Source organism: Callithrix jacchus, chromosome 11 (genome assembly GCF_049354715.1).
Source record: "Callithrix jacchus isolate 240 chromosome 11, calJac240_pri, whole genome shotgun sequence".
Taxonomy (NCBI): Eukaryota; Metazoa; Chordata; class Mammalia; order Primates; family Cebidae; genus Callithrix; species Callithrix jacchus.
In genome coordinates, this window is record NC_133512.1 from 29,303,086 (window position 1) to 29,321,954 (window position 18,869).

Consider the following 18,869-nt stretch of genomic DNA (forward strand, 5'->3'; position numbering starts at 1 on the left):
GGTGGTCATGAAATGAAACCAGCACTCTGCAGTCACATCCTTACATGGAGGAGGAGCACAAGAAGCCAGAAGAACTTGCAAATACAACCCTAAAACCAGAATTTGTGTGCCAGGTAATTATTGTTGCTTGGAATTTTATTTTTAAAGTAGAATTCTCTTGGCATAGATGCTCTGAAAATTTTGATCAAAAGTAATGAATTATAATTTCAAAAAGGCAGAATTTATTCCAAATCATCTGAGAATCTCAGAGTTCAGAGGATTCTATTCCTACTTTCAGATAATCACAGAATTAAGCAAAATGGCAAGATTTCAGTCATCAGCCAAGTTACTACAATTTAAGAGTGGTATTTTAGGATACTGCCTAAATTATCTGGTTCAAATTTGAGAAGACCAACCTGAGCTCTTTGCTTTTTGTGTACGATTTTAAAAAGCTACTGCTCATGAAGCTAATTATAATGGCAATTAACTAATTGCATATCCAGTTGGCCACTTACTGACTTGAAACAGAGGGCAATTGGCTAATTGAAATTAGCTAGTGAATTGCTTTTATATTCAAAGAATTGTTATATAACTTGCCCACAAAGGCAACCAAACCTTAATGTTCTCTTTTCCTTATAAACTAAGTACACATGTGAATCAATTTGGCCATCATTGACTTTGTAGGCTTTTTTTCCCTTCTAATACATGGCGTTTGGCTAAAAATGTGATTAAGAAGGTTCTCTTGATACCACTTCATTGCTATACAATTTGCTAAACTTCTATTATTATGGTTTGGAATAACATATTTTAAACATTTTGCAAAAGGCTTTACGGAGCTTCTCTTATTTAATACTCATAAGGGCCTAGGAGGTTAGTCTACTATTACCTACCCCTATTTTACAGATGGGAAAACTGAGGGTTAGAGAGGTTAATCATTTATGTTCACAATCACACAGCAAGAAAGGTGGGGGAAAAAATTAAGGTTATCTCATTCTAATGCTCAACTCTTATTCACAATGTAGAATACCTCTGAGGACTTTGCAAAAGGCAGTTTATCTAATGAACAGCTTTGAGAGTTGCTTGTGGCTGACCCATTCTGTGGATGGCTGTCCAGGTTTTGGTGGATATTAAGGGAGTGGGGCTCAAGAGCTCAAAAAGCTGCCCAGTATAAGGTCTTGTCTCCAGAGGCAGACGGCAGAGGAGACGGTGAATAAGTGTTATTTGGCGGTCTCAAGCTTCCGACACCATTCTGATCCAGCTGGTTGGAAGCTGGCAGTGTGGACTGGGTGGAGGGTATGGATGAAGGTCATTATGCTTGAGGATCCAAAGTGTCTAGGTCCAGCCATCCTCCTGGACATGCCCTTCTTCCGCTTACTAAAACTCACTCCAGTACAGGACTCGCCTCTCTTCTTGGCCCTGGGTGACATAATGTCTGCCTGGTCCCCCAACCCGCTTTCAGTTTTGTCTAAATGCTGGCTTTTTTTGCAGCCGCTCCTGGTGACTCTCCCCCTCTGGGATTTGGGCTTTCTCTTGGTCTCATCATCTGCAGAACTTGGCTCTCTTTCTGTTCCCTCCAACGCATTTCTCATTCAGGGGGATGAGTCACCTCTCTTCACCATTTACACAGCACCTTATGTCCTAGCATCCGTGAGGGAGCTTCTTTGTCTCCCTTGAATTGTTACTCTTTAGACTTTTAACATTCATTGTTACTCAGAAGATTGCCTGTTGTATTTAACTTCCATTTTTACAGGTGACAAAATTGAGTCTCTCTGATGTTTTAAAATGTAGCAGCTAGAACCAGGGTTAGAATTAACTTGTTTTCTTGTTCTTAAGTCACATCTTTCTTCACAAGCTTAAATTCTTCCTAATCCATTGATTCATATTATGTTTTGGGGGGCTAACTTTCTAACACACTGCAAAAAGAGATTTTGGAGAATTTAAAGTTTATATTGGCTCTTAGAAACTAGACCTGATATTATTTAGTATATTTTTTATAGAAATTATGATCTGGTAGGTTCTTATGGGTAAGGGTTGCCACCTAGGAGGAAAACAGAGCTCCCTAGAATGTGAGATAGAACACCTGGGCTCGTCACACAAGACTGCTGTAAATGACCCCAGCATTAGAGCTTGCCCTGTTAAGAAGGAGAATAAGAAGGGGAAAGAGATCAAGGAAAAGGTCTACCTGTGCTTGGTTACTGGTGTGCAGGGGCGGATGTGGCGAGGTCTGGTGATGTGCTGGGTGTGCATGAAGGTGGGAATGGGAGTGGTGATGTGGATGGTTCTGCTGGTGATGGGGTTGAGGGTGAGGATGGTGCGCTGGGTGCTGGTGCTGGTGTGGGTAAGGGTGGTGGGGTGGCAGTGTCTGGTGCTGATGCGGGTGTGAGTGCATGTGATGGTGTGGCGTCTGGTCCTGCCGGGAGCCCATCATGTCCATCATGTGTCCCATGGTGTTCATATTCCCATTTGACATGGCAGCAGGGTGGTGAGTCAATGCAGCCTTCAACCTCTGAAACAGAACAAAAGGGAGGGGAGGGGACAACTGAAGTCAGTCATGTACATGATAGAGATTTTAAAGCAAAATGTCTCACATTTTCAATTCTATATTTTATGATACTATTGTTAACATTTCCTACAAGTAACTATCTTGCTACCACTACAAGATAGCTTCTGTATTAATTTCATATTTTCTTAGGTATTGCAGTCAGTAGGAGGGTCAGCGTCAGCCATGTGGCCTAATTCAACTGTCACAGCCAATGGGCAGGCTATCCTATCAAGAACTAGACATTCTACTAAAAGGTATTTCGCATTATCCAATCGTGCATCATACTGTGTCTACAACTGAGTGCAAGCATACGCCAAACAGCACCATTCACTATGATAATGCCACTGAACAAAGAGCCTCCCTCTGGTGTGCCACTGTATTTTGTAAGAGTCACAAGAATGAATGCTCTTGCCTATCAAAAGATTTCTCAGACACAGAGAAGAAATAATTTCAAATTTTAAAATGTAGAGAACGAATCTGATTTTAGGTAAGATTAGAATTACTCATCTACCACCTTCAGAGGTAATGTGTAGGGCTTTTCTGTGACCAAGATCTTTCTTATGGCTCCTTCCAATACTCTATTTTTTTTTCTCACTTAATAACTTTCTTTTGATTTTGAGAAGGGAGTGATGAAAATAGAAGAATATGGAGTATTGCACCACCTTTGGCAGCCACATCAGCAGGCCAGATACATTTCTAATACAAAAGCATTATCCATTCATAAGCAGACATGCACATAAGTAACTTGCACCTGAGTCTAAAGGAGAGGTCAGCAAACTTTTTCTACAAAGAGTCAGATAGTCAATATTTTCTGTCACAACTAGTCAACTCTGATATTGTGCAAAAGCCACCGCAGATAATGTTTAAATGAATGAATCTCCTAGGTTTTGATACAACTTCAGGGACAGAAAATCTGAATTTCATATAATTTTTACATGTCATGAAATGTTATTCTACTTTTGATTTTTTTCCCAGTCACTTAAAATATAAAAAACCATTCTTAGCTCATACACTGGAGAAAATCAGGCAGTGGGCCAGATTTGGCCCTTGGACCATCATTTGCTAATGCTGATCTAAAGGTTCAGTTGGTAATCAACTTAGTCCCAGTTTCTTCAAAATTGTTTCTTCTGTGACACAATCAATTATCATCATATCCCAAGGGGCACAATGTGCTAAGGACTGTATAATGCAGTTACTCGTTGGAAATGTATCTTATGCAGAGATGATCATCTAATTGGCAAGCTCCCATTGGCTTCATGAAGTATTTACCAGGGCACTCAAAGTTCTCTCCAGATTTGAGATTTTATCTGATTGATGATAGTGGTGTATAATTGCTGGGCAAGGGAAGAGTTGTATTTAAATGATGATCAAACCTACCATGTTCTAGTGTTGTACAATGCTAATGATTCTAGTCAGTTACATACACTGTTGAAAAATATCAATCTGATTCATCAAAATTCTTAGTTAAACATAAAGAGCCTCTACCTGCTAAGAAAAAAACAAATAAAAAACAAGAGCAAAGGATGATAGACTGTATGTTAACAGGAGATCATCATTTAAAAGATTTTTGATGTCCTGATTCAGTAGCTACGTAATCCACTTCTTGCCTCTTTCATGAGCAACAGATACTGCACAGCAGCTACTGACCTTCATAATCCTGAAGAACTTCAGCATCCTAAATCTCTGGAAAAGGTGAGATGCTGGGTATTGTGTTTACTTCTAAACAGAAAAGTGAACTAACACTGCTAATCTCCAATTCTGAGCAATGATTGCATTGTTTTTGTAAAAATATTTATTATAAATATTTAAGCAATGCTTTGCAATGAAGTCAGCAGCAATGAAGCCAAACAATTGTTTATATCTGGTGGGTGTACAGCATTTCCGACAACTCTATGTATGTGTGTGGGGAGACGAAAGGACAACTAGAATAATTTTATAACTGGAATTAAATAGCATGGAATTTTAAAAACTTTTAGTTGACTACAGCATAGCAAAGCAATGAAAATCCAGGAAATTGCTGGGTTTTAGATACATGTTTTTTTACATCCAAGAAAAGTTTTTGGATGATATCTCTGAATTTAAGGATGAAAATATATAAAAAGAGGTTATATTGAAATCATCATGCCTTTGAAAAAACTCACATGATGGAAAGTAAGTATGCATGGACTTTCAAAACTATTCCTTGTAATTTCATCACTATAAAAGTATGATTTTTTATAATAAAAAATCAATAATTACAAAAATATTAGATGAAAAAGTAAGAGCCACTTGCCTAACCTTCACCCCTAAACCCCAGTCCCAGTCCACAGAGGTAACCGCCACATATCCTCAGACATTTGTTTTGCATTTATTAGGATACATTTGTGCAAGCTGTTTGATGCATAGTTTTGTATCCTGCTTTTTATCCCTTTAGCAATATATCTTTGACAGCTTCCTATATCAGCAAAAATAGGTAATAATAATGGCTAGCATTAACTAAGTACTGGCTATGTGCCTGTGCCAGTCCTTTCTCTGTCACCCAGGCTGGAGTGCAATGGTCTCGGCTCACTGCAACCTCTGCCTCCCAGGTTTAAGCAATTGTCCTGCCTCAGCCTCCCGAGTAGCTGGGATTACAGGCACCCGCCATCATGCCAGGCTAATTTTTGTATTTTTAGTAGAGACAGGGTTTCACCATGTGGGCCAGGCTGATCTCGAACTCCTGACCTTCTGATCCCCATGCCTCGGCCTCCCAAAATGCTGGGATTACAGGTATGAGCCACCGTGCCTGACCTGTTCTATATGTTTTACAAGTATCAAGCCACCCAATCGTCAGAACTACCCTGTAAGGCTAAAGAAGAGGCAAAGCCACTCCACCTTTAAAGCTTATTCTCTAAACCAGGAGAGAAGGTGCCACAAGCCATGCCATTCACCCTTTGCCAAAAACAGAAATGAACTGTGTTTTGCCACCTCCATATCATCAAAAGGAAAAGAGAAGGCTGAAAAAGCTGACAAGAGGAGATGATATTGCTTCATGGGCCAGCAATGGCCACATACATCTCCATTGCTGTATTTGTGAAGAATTGATACTTACATTTCCCCCACTCCAAAACACAGACATGATAAGGACCATGTATTCCTTCTCCCTGCCTCTACTTCCTAACCATTGGCTTTAACCCTTGTCAGTCTGTCTAATGCTCAGGGGATAAAGGTCAAAGCCCTTAATATGGCCTAGGTGTAGTCCATGCAGGGCATGGCCCTGCTTCCTCATCAGCCCTTTCTCTTCCCACCCAGCCACAATGGCCAACTTTCAGTTTCTGGAGGTCGCATCGTGTACCCCCAACCTGGGGCCTTTGAGTTCCACACTCTTCTTGCCTGGGACCGTCTTTCCCTTTCTTCAGACCTTGTGTGGCTCTCAGCTCCAGTCTCCTCCTTAGCAAAGTTCTCCTTGGTCTCTTAGTCTAAATCAGTTCCTGTTGTTATATGGTCCTAGTAGAACCGTGTTTCTTTTTAAAAAATAGTTTGAAGCTAGGTAATTTTAGTATGATTATTTAATTAATATTCATCAACCATCTCAGATTGTAAGCTTAGAGCAGAAACCATCTTGGAGTTTGCTCAGTGTTAAATTCACAGCTTTAGCACAGAGCCTGATACATATTATAGGCTGAATTCATATTTGTGGAAGGAATGAATGAATTAAACTTTCTGAGGTTTATGATAAGGATGCAGTATTTTAATCTTGGATCACTGTAGCTGGTATTTATGTGGGAGGATGATTTTATTCATCAACCAAGGTTAGCAGAATCAACTACAGAAGTCATGTAGGCAGATGGGCTGTAAAAATATAGTCAAAATAGTTTCCTGCCCACACCCTGCCTGCCCTCTAGAAAACAGCAACAGAGAAAAGAAAACATAAGTAAGTAAGAGGAATGCCTGTTAATTTTATCTTGATGTATTTTCCTTGAAAATGTGGCAAGGAAAATAAAAAATCTGTGTAGGAGTGGGTCATTGTGCCCTCCCTTCAAAGCTACAATGTTTCTACCTTTAATTAGGAGCAAATGGAAGCTGACAAATAAATACAGTGCACCAGATCTTCATCTCTGAAATAATTAGCTTATACTGTTAAGGGAAATTACTTGATTGCCTCAAGTCTATTCTTGCACTGTTCAGGCCAAGACAATAATGCTAGCAATGCTTATAACATTCTGCTTAACTATTTATTTACTCAACAAATGTTTATTGGGCTTCAACTGTGGGCCAGGCACCATAATAGGCACATTGTTATTTGCCCACTGTTTGAAGGAAATGGAGGATGCATAAAACCAAGCCTTTTTAAAGCACCAGAGAGAAGAAATACACACTTAGGTGTGAAGATGAAGACTTTTGATCACCCCTCAGAAAAATCACAGGCCTCTGGGTTGTCTTCTGTCTGAGCAGCAGCCTGTGTCATATTTAAAAGAATGCAGTGAAGATAAGTGATTATCAAGCTGCTCTGCATATGCCACACTTAATATTCTCCATGTCATTTTGAAACATTTTGGGACACTCCTCAAAGTCCTGAGGAGCCTACGGTGTTCCTGGATCCCGGCGCCAGCAAGAGCAGCAGCTGCACTATAAATCATTCAAATCTACCAAATAGAGCTATTTCAACTCCACTCTTTTTGGGATGATAAATGACCAGTAAATGGGTCTAAGCTGTATTTTGCAGAATGATTTTTCTTTTTGAAGCCGAACTGTGTCTTGTTTTAAATAACATTCTGCCTAATGCCAAGAAAAGGCAAGGAGAAGGGAGGAAAATTAATGAGCAAATAAACATATATTTTTCAGCTATAAAACCCAGGGTTATTACTGACATGACTGCAAGAAAGAAAGAAAAACGATTCCTGTCAACTTTCTAGCATCTTCTACCGTGTGCATTTCTATGAGAGAAAATTAGGAGAGGCGGCGAGAGGCCGGACACACAGCTAGTTCATTTGAAAGCGGTCATTTTCATTTGGTCCATATATTTTCTAAGCTCCCTGTCCACAGTTCGTGATGGGAGGGTGGGCCTGCTGCCAGGTTCTTGGTAAGGAACCAACTATCCGCCTCCTCCCATCCCAGTGTGGCCACTGCTGTCATGGCCCCGCCTTAGGCCCCTCTTTAATTTCCCGTTTAGCTCAAGTTTGCATCACGGCATGTCGGGTGAAGCTGGGTACACCCACACGTCATTAGCGCCACAAGCATGCATGGTTGTGTGCCTGTGTGAGTGTGCACACACACAGCATACCCACCCACACCCACCCCGGGCAATTCATGTCCCATTAGCAACTCTTCCATGCCAATTAGAAACATTTGTGGAACTGTGAAAATGTTGCTTCTCCATCTTCGACAAGGCTGATTGCTTATCCTTTGTAGACTCTGAAAGCCGAGCCGAATTATTAAACATTAATTGAAATTCAATTGGGGGAGACTGAAGAAGGTTGGAGTATTCTTTCCAGAAAGGTTTTAATTATAAATGGCTGTTGGGTTTTGTTCTAGAAAAAAAAAATGTGAAAATATCAAAACGTAGTGTTTCTGGATTGACCACAGAAGAGGCTGTCTATATACAAATATGACAAAATCTGAATTTATATTTCCTTTCGAATTCAAAATAATTGTCCTCTGTGACCTCTCCAAAGCATTACTGTAATTTCTTCCCCCTTTTTTTTTTTTTTTTTTAACTTTCCAGACACAGATGATCCACAGAGGCAGTCAACACAGACTTCTGAATGGGCCGACAGTCAGCGTTTTGACTCCAAAAGCCTTCACTGCATGAAGCCTTCACTTCATTGCTTTTAATAGCAATGATTGCTGACTTCCTCTAGGTATCGAAGATTTCTGAACTTCTTTATGAATTATTTAAAAAAACCCAAACTGATATTTACCCACTAAATAACTATAAATGGCCAGCTTAGATCCCCAAATGCTCTCAAACTTGGAGATGTAGGGATAGACAGAAAAAGAAGTGCTCTGTGCTGTCCACGGGATTAACTAAGATCATACTTGGCTTAATCACTTGGAATGAAATCCGTTCCTTTTAAAACTTTCATAAGGTAACTCAGCTTTGATGGTTCCACTATTTAAGTATTCTGATTTAGATTTTGGTTTGCTAATAAAATTTCAAATAAGTCCATATTATTTGTCACATGACGTCATTCAAACTAACTGAAGATAATAGAAAGGACATAAGTAGTAAAAAACATAAAGGATTATATTATAAATCAATACTCGATTGGAAATTGATGCAAGGAGTATCACAGGCTGAGGTACATCCTACCTTAGAAGTTAATGGTGCTGTTTCAGAAAAGTGGAACTTTAGCAGATCTAATGTAAGGAAGAAAAAGAATTTGGTGCTTGATCAGACCGAAGTGCTAGATGTTACATTGCACTTTGATATCTAAAAAGCCGAACAAGGCCCAGACACAAAACATAGCAATTTCCCTGCCAGCCTTTTTCATATTAATACCGAAATCACATATTAATTACAGCTCTGTGAGAATAAGCCTTTAATTTATTCTTGCTAAAAGAAGAAATTAATGAATGCACATTTATAGAATTATTTGATTTCAGATACCACTTCCCCAAACCTCTTGGACTCAGTGGCTGTCTTTTGTAATTCAGCAGGATGGTGAGCATTTTAGGAGACTACATTTTAGCAAATTTCAGAACAAACTGCTATCCTGAGAGCCAGAGCTAGTCTTCGCTCTATTCCAAGGCAGCTCTAGGTTCTTGGAGAAGTAAACCACTTAGCGCCACATGCCTTCATCTACCTAACAAAAGAGGGCAGGATTCTTCTCTCCCTATTTCTTCAGAGAGAGGATCCAAGTTGAGGTTTGCTAAGTAATCTATTGAAGAAATGAGTTAGATGACTGTCCAAAATGAAGAAAGAAAACTTATCGTTACAGAGAACTTCAGAAAAGGAACAGAAATGCCTTAAAGTGAGAAGTCTTGGTTTTAAAGCCTGGCTCCAGGACCTTGGGTGATCACCTTACACTTCAAATTCCTCTTCTGTGAAATGGGGATGCATAATGAGATGAGAATCTGTGTACACGATGAAGATGTACAATAGAGTCAATGGAACTGAGTGGAGTTGTTTTGTGGATGAGGAGTGGGTAATAGGGGTGAGGTTAATGTCAGCTTTTGATGAAAAATAAAGCACAGTGGAATATTATTTGTCCATAAAGAGGAATGAAACATGGATATATCCTACAACATAGATGAATCCCAAAAGCATTAATCTCAATGAAACAAGCCAGACACAAAAGGTCATGATTTGTATGATTACATTTACATAAAATTATCTAGAAATACTTAAATCATAGAGACAGAAAACAGATTACTTGCTGCTGGAGGCCAAGGGGAGGATTACATGACTGCTTAATGGTTCTAGGGTTTCCTTCTGAGATAATGAAAATATTTTGGAACTAGATAAAGATGATGGTTGCACACCATGCTGAATGTACTAAATGGCACTAAAATGTACACCTTAAAATGGTTAATTTGGGCCAGGTGTGGTGGCTCACACCTGTAATCCCAGCACTTTGGGAGGTCGAGGCAGGCAGATCACCTGAGGTCAGGAGTTTGAGACTAGCCTGGCCAACACAGTGACACCCTGTCTGTACTAAAAATACAAAAATTAGCTGGGTATGGTGGCGTGAGTCCATGATCCCAGCTACTTGGGAGGCTGAGACAGGAGAATAGCTTGAACCCAGGAAGTAGAGGTTGCAGTGAGCCAAGATCAGGTCACTGCACTCCAGCCTGGGCGACAGAGCAAGACGCTGTCTCAAAAAAACAAACAAAAAGATTAATTTTATTTTATGTGGATTCTACCCCAATTTAAAAAACATTTTAAAAAATAAAGCAAAACAAGAATCTCTCTTCTTCCAACAGTGGGCTGATAGAGAACTCCTGACTTCATCTGAGACTTGCTAATATTCATTATGATATGAAACACTGTACTATGAAACAATAAAGACCAAAAAGATATTTTGCCCTCAAATGACTAACGTCAATGCCAGGATTTAATATCTGTCTCAGGGACTTTGTCTCCTCTGCCAGATAATGGTACCTTCCTTTTCTTACAATTCTATTATCTGCTAGCTGGCTTAGAACCAAAGAGAAAATGCAGAAGCCATAGCCATCAACTGTGTATAATACAAAGCTAGCCGAGAGTGTTTATCACACTGGACAAAGAATCAGTATCCACAAAGATCCTGTGTAATGAGAAATTTAACTGGAATCAGTATAACATCTTATGCTTGGTTAACAAGAACAAAAAGAATCTATCCAAACCAGCTTAGGGGATATATAGCTTGGCATTAACATACATACATATATATATATATATATATATATATATAAAACGGAAGGGTATGGGGATTTTGACTTTGTAAGCATCATTATGCAATGCAGACATCAAAACAGCTGATGTGATTTTTCAACTGTATCAATGAAACTAGATCAGAGAACTGAAAGCAAGGCAGTGAGAGTCTTATTCTCTGCAAGGCCATGATGTGAGCCATACAAGTTCATGTCCCTCACCTGCCTGCCCCACCAAAAATCTCGTATCTAATAGTGTTGGATTTTTCTCTGGGGGAGTATCCCAGTTCTGAAATGATGGGCATGCATGCTGTTTGTATTTTTCCTCCATAACACTGGAACAAACATCCCTAGATACACATCTTGGCATGTTTGACTATTTCCAAAAAATGCTCATCATGTTTTTTAAAAAATCTGATGAGTTGATCCATTCATTTAGTTGGATTCAATTTCTGGACAGAGACAGTGGTGATGACAGTGTGTGTGTGTGTGTGTGTGTGTGTGTGCGCGCGTGCGTGCATGCGCGCAGGCACATACACAGGTGTGCACATGTAGGGGATGAAGGCTGGATGTCTCTTAAAGGAGATCTAAAGGGAAGAAATGCCCTGACAAATTCAGCTTTAAAAAGTCTTTTACGGGGTCTCACGTTCTTATTCCATCAATATCCCCATACTCAGGTGAGACATTATAAATCCCCTGTTCTTTTCCTGGCCGCTGAGTTCCTTAAGCATTATGGCATGACCTCAGGTACGAATTTGGCCCTAGAAAATATCATATGCTGGTTTCCCTGGGAATTTTAAAGTCACTAAGTGCACAATGGACATAGAATAAACATTTGTTGATTGCCTGCCTGCTGCCTGAAAGTCTCCAGTAGTAGTGCCTATATGTAGTATTTTTGAAGCATTGGCCTATAATTTTCCTTACAGAAACAACACTTTCTGGTGGTGATTTCCAGAGAATAATGCCCTTTGTCTTGCTCACAAACACTCCTCTAAAATCTCAGCACCTGCAAACCTGGGTAACTTTAGGTGAGGGCTTATTTCCAGCTTTTATAGAAGAGGAAAGTTCTATTGGAAAAAAGTAATCCCTCGTTATGTTATTTTGGATGAGCTTTTAATCAGAAACACAGGCAGTAACATATGTTAGAAAAATACATATGAAACATAGAAGTTTGCATTTATAACCCACTATGGAAAATTCATGCTAATGCAGCATTAACTCTCGGATTTTAATTGCACAGAAGTCAGGAAATTCAGAGTTCAAGTTCCCACAGCAAACTTTACTCCACATGTGTATCACAGGGTCTTTCCTGAGTGGGTGACCTAATTATTTGGCAAAAAGGGGTGCAATGAATAATGATGGAAAGGATTTCTCTTCAATGCTACACATCCCCAAATCCCAAGCAAGACAGATGGAGAGCAACTCTAGCTACATAAATGGCAACTTTTCAATGAACAGGAGTCCTTGGCTATGTGCTTGGTGCCCATCGTGACAACAGTCCCTTTGCAGTTTGTGCTGCGGGAGGTACAGGATTTGGCAGTGTGCTGCTTGGGATCTGCATTCTAGCAGATCCTCCCCTATGCCCTTGGGAGGGCTGCTATGCCTGGCTCGCTCATGGACACTGCCCCTGGCTCCATTCCAAGAGGGCATCTCAATAATTGATGCTTAAACTTTTGAATCTCAAAGTTTGACTAAAAAGCCCTCAGGGGACTGGAGATGGAACTTTCTCTCAACACATGGCTACCCCTCGAGACAACTGTCATCTGGCTTCCCTCCAGTTGTTGGGAAATAGCAAGATGTGTACCACTGGGCCTCTGTCGTAGACATTTGCTGTTTTGACCAATGGGGCCTCAAGCTTTTTCTAGTAAGAAGGTTCCTGGTTTTTTCTAATGATAGGGTAGTTAATTGTATGGAAGTTTAGATTGTCTTGTCCCTTGGTATCCATATCTGAGGCTATCTAACATGCTCTGTGGGTGTCCAGTCCTGCTTTTTCTCCTTGGGAAAATAGTGATGGTGTATTTGGGTCCTCTTTGCTATCTGTTGCTTCTGAATCTCACCCCTGCCTGAGACCTCAAAGTTTGGGGGCCCCCAGTACTCACCACTAATATGAGATGAGTGATGAAAGGGAGGAGAAGTCAGTGGGGGTTAGGGGGAACGAGAGAGAGAGGGATTGGAATACTCTCTGATTCCAGAGCACCTGCCTTCCTTCCTTTTCGGGCTTTCTATTAGTGGTCCAAAGTCACCAGACCAATAGCCAAATCAAATTGCCATGATGATTCTACTATCCTGCTAAAGAGGAGGTTGGCCTGTGAGTGGTCTGGATCACATGGCACTCAACAGAGCAGTCACCTGACCACACAAACAGCACATTTATAAATAGCCCCTGGGCTCTGAGCACACTGAGAATCCGTGATGCCATTTGTCATCTGCCTGGTCTCCCTGAGCTAGACCTGTACAGGCCTCTGAGGGACACAGGCTAAAGGGCAGTCATCCCTGATAAGAGCACAATCTTCAGTATTTCAGGTAAACCACACCAAGGAGAAGAAAGCTGTGCCCAGGAAAGCCGGAATAAAAAATACAGAATCTTTTCTTTTTTCCCCTGCATGTCTACATTCAAGATATTTAAAGAGCATCATTTATAATGTCTTAAGAATGCTTCTGAAAGAAGCATTACACACAGAAAGGAACAACCAGTATTAGCCTTTCTAAAAATATACCAAAAAGTAAAGAACATCAACATAAAGAAGAATTTACATCAATGAACGGATAAAATAGCCAGTTAACATCAAGTGGCAGTAACTCTAAATTTAAATCGACTAAATCCCCCAATCAAAAGATACAGCCGAAACCTAACAGTATACTACATCCAGACCCATTTTATATCCAAAGATACACAAAGACTCAAAACAAAGGGTTGGAGAAAGATTTACCAACCAAATGGAGAGCAAAAATAAATAAATAAACAAAAAGCAGGAGTTGCAATTCTCGCATTTGATAAAATAGATTTCAAAGCAACAAAGATATAGTGGTAAAAGGATCAATGCAACAATAAGAGCTAATGATCCTAACACCCAGATACATAAGACCCATAAAGAGATTTAGATTCAACGAGACAGAAAACTAATAAGGATATCCAGGACTTGAACTCAGATCCGGAACAAGTAAACTTAATAAATATTTATAGAGCTCTCCACTTTAAATACACAAAATATTGATCGGCCATTATTAATACCCATTTTTAGAATAAAGCAATATTTCTGTTCTCTCTCCCCCTTTTTCTTCCTCTTTCTTCCTCTCCTTCTCTCCTTTTTTTCTTTCAAAAAAAAAAAAGACAGGGCTTCACCATGTTGGCCAGGCTGGTCTTGACTCCTGATCTCAAGTGATCCACCCGCCTTGGCCTCCCAAAATACTGGGATTACAGGTGTGAGCCACTGCACCAGACCCCCCCCCCACCCCCCAAAAAAAGAAATGTGGAAGAAAAAAAGAAAAAAAAAAAAAAGAATCTGGCCGTGTGTGTGTGTGTGTGTGTGTGTGTGTGTCTAGAAAGTTACGCTTAAGAAGAGCTTTTGAATTCTGCCCAAGAAGATGACAGTGCACAGCATTTCCAAGCAAAACATGAGGAGCCACATCCTTCTGAGCAGATATGCATCCAAATCATGCTGGTGCTCACCTACATTGTTAAAATTCCAGTCATAATCAGGTATTAGAAAACATTGAGCATTCGATGCTTTCTTCCAGTTTTGGAGTTTTCTCTAGTTGTGTTTTTTTCTTTTCCAGGTGGTATAACAATTATTGATTATTTGGCTTTTTTTTTTTTTTTTTTTTGAGACAGTCTTGGTCTATCACCCAGGCTGGAATGCAGTGGTGTGATCTTGGCTCACTGCAACCTCCACCTCCCGGTTTCAAGCAAGTCTCATGCCTCAGCCTCCCAAACAGCTGGGATTACAGGTACTTGCAACCACGCCAGCTAATTTTTGTATTTTTAGGAGAGATGAGATTTCGCCATGTTGGCCAGGCTGTCTTGAACTCCTGGCCTCAAATGATCAGCCTGCCTCAGCCTCCCAAGGTGCTGGGATTATAGGCGTGAGCTACCGCGCCAGTCCTATTTGGCACATTTTTGACAGTAGAATCACTGGCCCTTGCTAAGCTATCTTTTTATGCCTCGATTTCTATTGTCTTTATGGTGTACAATTCAATGAACCAGAGACCTAAATCTACTATTTTACTGCCTACAACACAAGTAATGGGGGTGGTGGGGTGGAAAGTGAGGAACCATCTCTTTAAATCACATTGTCACAACTGAGTACCATTCTAAAAATGCCAAATAGAAAGCTTTCTGGTTGATTTATTAATTGAAAATGGCCTCTCTAAAAATTTATCTTCTTACAAGCTTAAGATATCATTTTCATGATCTGTCTTCTTTCTCAGCTCAAGCAATTTCTTTTCTGACTCCAAATTTCTCTTAAGCAACTGCTCACTAGGGACTAACAATAATACATAGTAGCTTGTCCTAAATCAGTACCTTGCAGATATTAAGCTATGAAATAGGTGACAAAAATCATTCCCGACATTTTGGAAATGTAGAAAATTCCTGTGAAGAACTATTAAGTGAAGTGACCTCTTAGGAGTCAGTAAAGAGAAGGAATTTGAACCTGCTTTTCTTTGTGGTATGACGGACTTAGCTGGAGAGACTTCTGGTTAAAAGAAAGATGGTGGATGATAAAGAGCAAGATGGGGAAGGAAGAAGGAAGGTGAGAAACAAGGACCGAGAGAAAGAAAGAGGACACATGGAGAGTAGCAATAAAGAAAGCTAGTCAGCTCTAGGTGAAGGTAGAAAACATACACAATTCAAGGGTACTGCTATTTATAAATGTAAACTGATAAGGCAGAATCATTCCAAAAGAGAAGTGAATACAAGATTGAGTCGAAGTATTCCAAACTCAAGCGCAATTTCTTTTTTTGGAGAATTGACCACTCCATCCTAGTCTCCAGATAAATCAATCACCAAAGGGGTATTATCAAGTGGGTTCTTCTTTTCACCATATGCCAGCAAGAGAGAGCTGGATTTGGTGTTGCAGATAGGGAAGGAATTGCATCCTATAGGGTTTTTATATGCATAAGATTATGTACGGAAACTTGCCCACTTCTGTAAGGTTTTCAACCATAAGTGGTTAACCAGAGGCTAACAAAATGGTTAACCAAATGTGTCAACCGCTAAGCCAAGTGGAAATGGTGATGGCAGGTCTAGCAGTGGGGAGTTCTCCCATTACTGGGACATATTCCACCCTGACTTAATATGAACAGTATCATGCTTAAGGAGCATATTTGTGTCTGGAGAGCTCATACAGGTGAGGCCCAGCTTACCAGGGGAAGGGCCTTCTGCATTTAGTGGCCGCTTCTCCTCCTAGGCAGATGTGCTACTCTGGGTTTGGATTGAAATGTTTTCTCCAACATGTCCACGTTAAGTGAGCTCACCACTTGGTTCTGGTCTGACTAACTGATGGGACCAAGCCCGTCTGAGCGTGAATCTTTCTTAAAGTAAAGGATGGATTGTTTTTCTTGGTACTGATTCAGTGCCTGCTAGTTTTCCCCCTTTTCCCTTTTTTTTTCCTGCTAAAATGTATCCTTTGATTTCCTTCCAAAGCCCATTCACTACGGGAAGTAGATCATCATTAGCTTCCTTGGTGAGAGACCACATATTGCATGTCTTGCCAAGGAGGGCAACCGTCAATAGCCAAATACTCCATTTATTATGGTTGGATATGGTCCTATTCATTTGCTATGAGCAGGACTATTTTTTTAAATGAACTGAATTTATTTGTATTATTTAGAAGCTCAAAATCTTTTCTGGAAGAAGGAGGGATATGTACTAAAATTCAATTTGTAAGCAGAAAGAAATAAATATTATACCCTTCTGCAACCAACCCCGTTTCTTTAAACAAAAGAAAATAAGTTTTAAAAATCAGTTTCCAACAAAATGCACCTAAGTACTTTCATTCATTCTATTCAAAAATCTTAAATTCAATCTGGGTCTACAACATTGATTTCCTTGGTGTTCTTGGGGTGGAAGATTGGACAGACAGAGACAGAGGGAAAGTAAATGGAAACAGGCATATTCTCATTCCCTTAAGTCTCTTTCTTCTCTCACCCCAGGTTTTAAAATTTTGAACTATTGTTTTTTTAATTTAAAGATAGACTGTTAATCACCAGATAGAAATCTGGGACTCTCGGAATATGTATTCATGACCCATGCTGATGAAACTGATCCTCATTGCTGAATTAATCCACCTTCTGAAATAACAGTTCCACTTCTCTTTGAATACTGATTTTGAGCCTTGGTTTCATGTGCAGAGATGGTAAGCCCTACAAATATGCTCTTTCTATTTCATTGCTCTTTGCTTAATTTTGATCTCAGAAATCAAATCTCCATAATATCAGTTGTTAATGAATTAAGTATATTGTCAAAAGGATGCTGCAACAGAGAACCTTTTATGGAGTGCTGATAAGGCAGGGTGCTTCCAAAGCACTTGTCATTCAAACTCAATTAACAGACCTTTTGGGGAGACCTATTTTGAAATTAAGACATTCCCGGTGAGGATGGGGAGAGGGAACCAGAAGATACTGTGCAGCAACAGTCTGGCTGATTTCCTCCTAAATGACAAATACCCAGCTAAGAGGCAAACACTCTCATGGTAAATCAACTGTGTTCATTTCAGAACTTAATGATTACAAAATAGTATCAGAAGAAATCCACAAACCTCATGAATCAGACCTAATGCTTGCATTAAATGATTCAAATAACACCTATAAAACAACAAACATGAAAACAAACTCAATGCAGTACTAGTATCTGTAAAATATAGGTGTATTCTGAGAAAATTAAGTTGTCAGGACAGCAGAGTGAAACATTTCAAATGCAAGTTAAAGTCATACTCTTCAGACAAATCAGAAAAAAACGGTAGGGCTCCCATGGTAGGGAGATTAACATGGCAGATGCACATCTGAGATTCCACAGTCCCATGCCACCAAAATATACGTCAAAGTAGGAATACAGAAGACGTAAAGCAACTGAATCTTTCACTCTTATTTGCCCTTAGGGAGCATGGGTGATGTACAGCGTGGGCTCTGATGTACTGAGGCTCATCATTAAATGTTCCATGGCTTTTTTTTTTTTTTTTTAACCAGAAGAAGGTTTTATCCTGGCTATACTTCAGCTGGGGTAATGGCAGCCTCCCTCCCAAAGATTCCTTCTACCCTTCCAACTGGCAAACACTTGCTTCATTTCCTCCTACAGAATAAGAATCATGCAGAATGACTGCCTGAATGTGGCAGCTCCTCATTCTGGACTTCCCTGGTGTTTTGGAGCAAGTTGTTCATTCTTTGAGTAACTTGCTAAGCATTTACTCTGTGCACAATAAGAATACCAAGACAGAGATAATACGGCCCATTTCCAAAAGTCTCAAAATGCAACAGATTCCATTACCTGCGACGCACTGTAACATGACAGATTAAAGGGATTATTTCTGTTGAGATTTTAGAATGAGGGTAGATTGCTCTAACCTCAATGAAACAGATGGTGGTAGGGCTCTGGGGCTAACTAGTGTTTTTAGATAACATATCAAATCTATGTAGTTAACCCTGGCCTAGAGTGGTCATGGCTTAACCTAGTGGTTCTCCACTGAGGGCAGTTTTTCCCTTTGTAGGACATTTGGCAATATCTGGAGACGCTTTTGATTGTCACAACTTGGGGCTGGAGGGGAGTGCTGGGCTCCTGGCATCTAGTGGGCAGGGATGCTGCTAAACAACATTCTATGGCATACAGGACAGACTACTGCCCCCTTGCCCCACAGCACATTATTATCCAGCCCAGAATGTCAATAATGCCACCACCGAGAAACCCTGCCTTAACCTGAGAGCCAGGTTAACCAAACCATGACTGAACGATATTTATTAATGTTACTTATTACTATGAAGGAGACACCACAGGACCACTCTCATGTGGTATTAATATTGACTGATATCAAAATTCAGCTAA

At 40.0% G+C, this 18,869-nt stretch overlaps 1 protein-coding gene across 8 annotated transcripts in view; it reads right to left on the reverse strand.

Moving 5' to 3' along the window:
• The window catches only part of CREB5 (cAMP responsive element binding protein 5), a 416,669-nt gene that overhangs the window by 14,664 nt on the left and 383,136 nt on the right, over positions 1-18,869 (reverse strand). For all 8 annotated transcript variants that reach the window (XM_017975230.4, XM_078342509.1, XM_035253540.3 and 5 more), the window contains one exon: positions 2,162-2,485. In XM_017975230.4, coding sequence (XP_017830719.1) covers positions 2,162-2,485 — 324 coding nt within the window. The remainder of the gene's footprint in view (positions 1-2,161; positions 2,486-18,869) is intronic.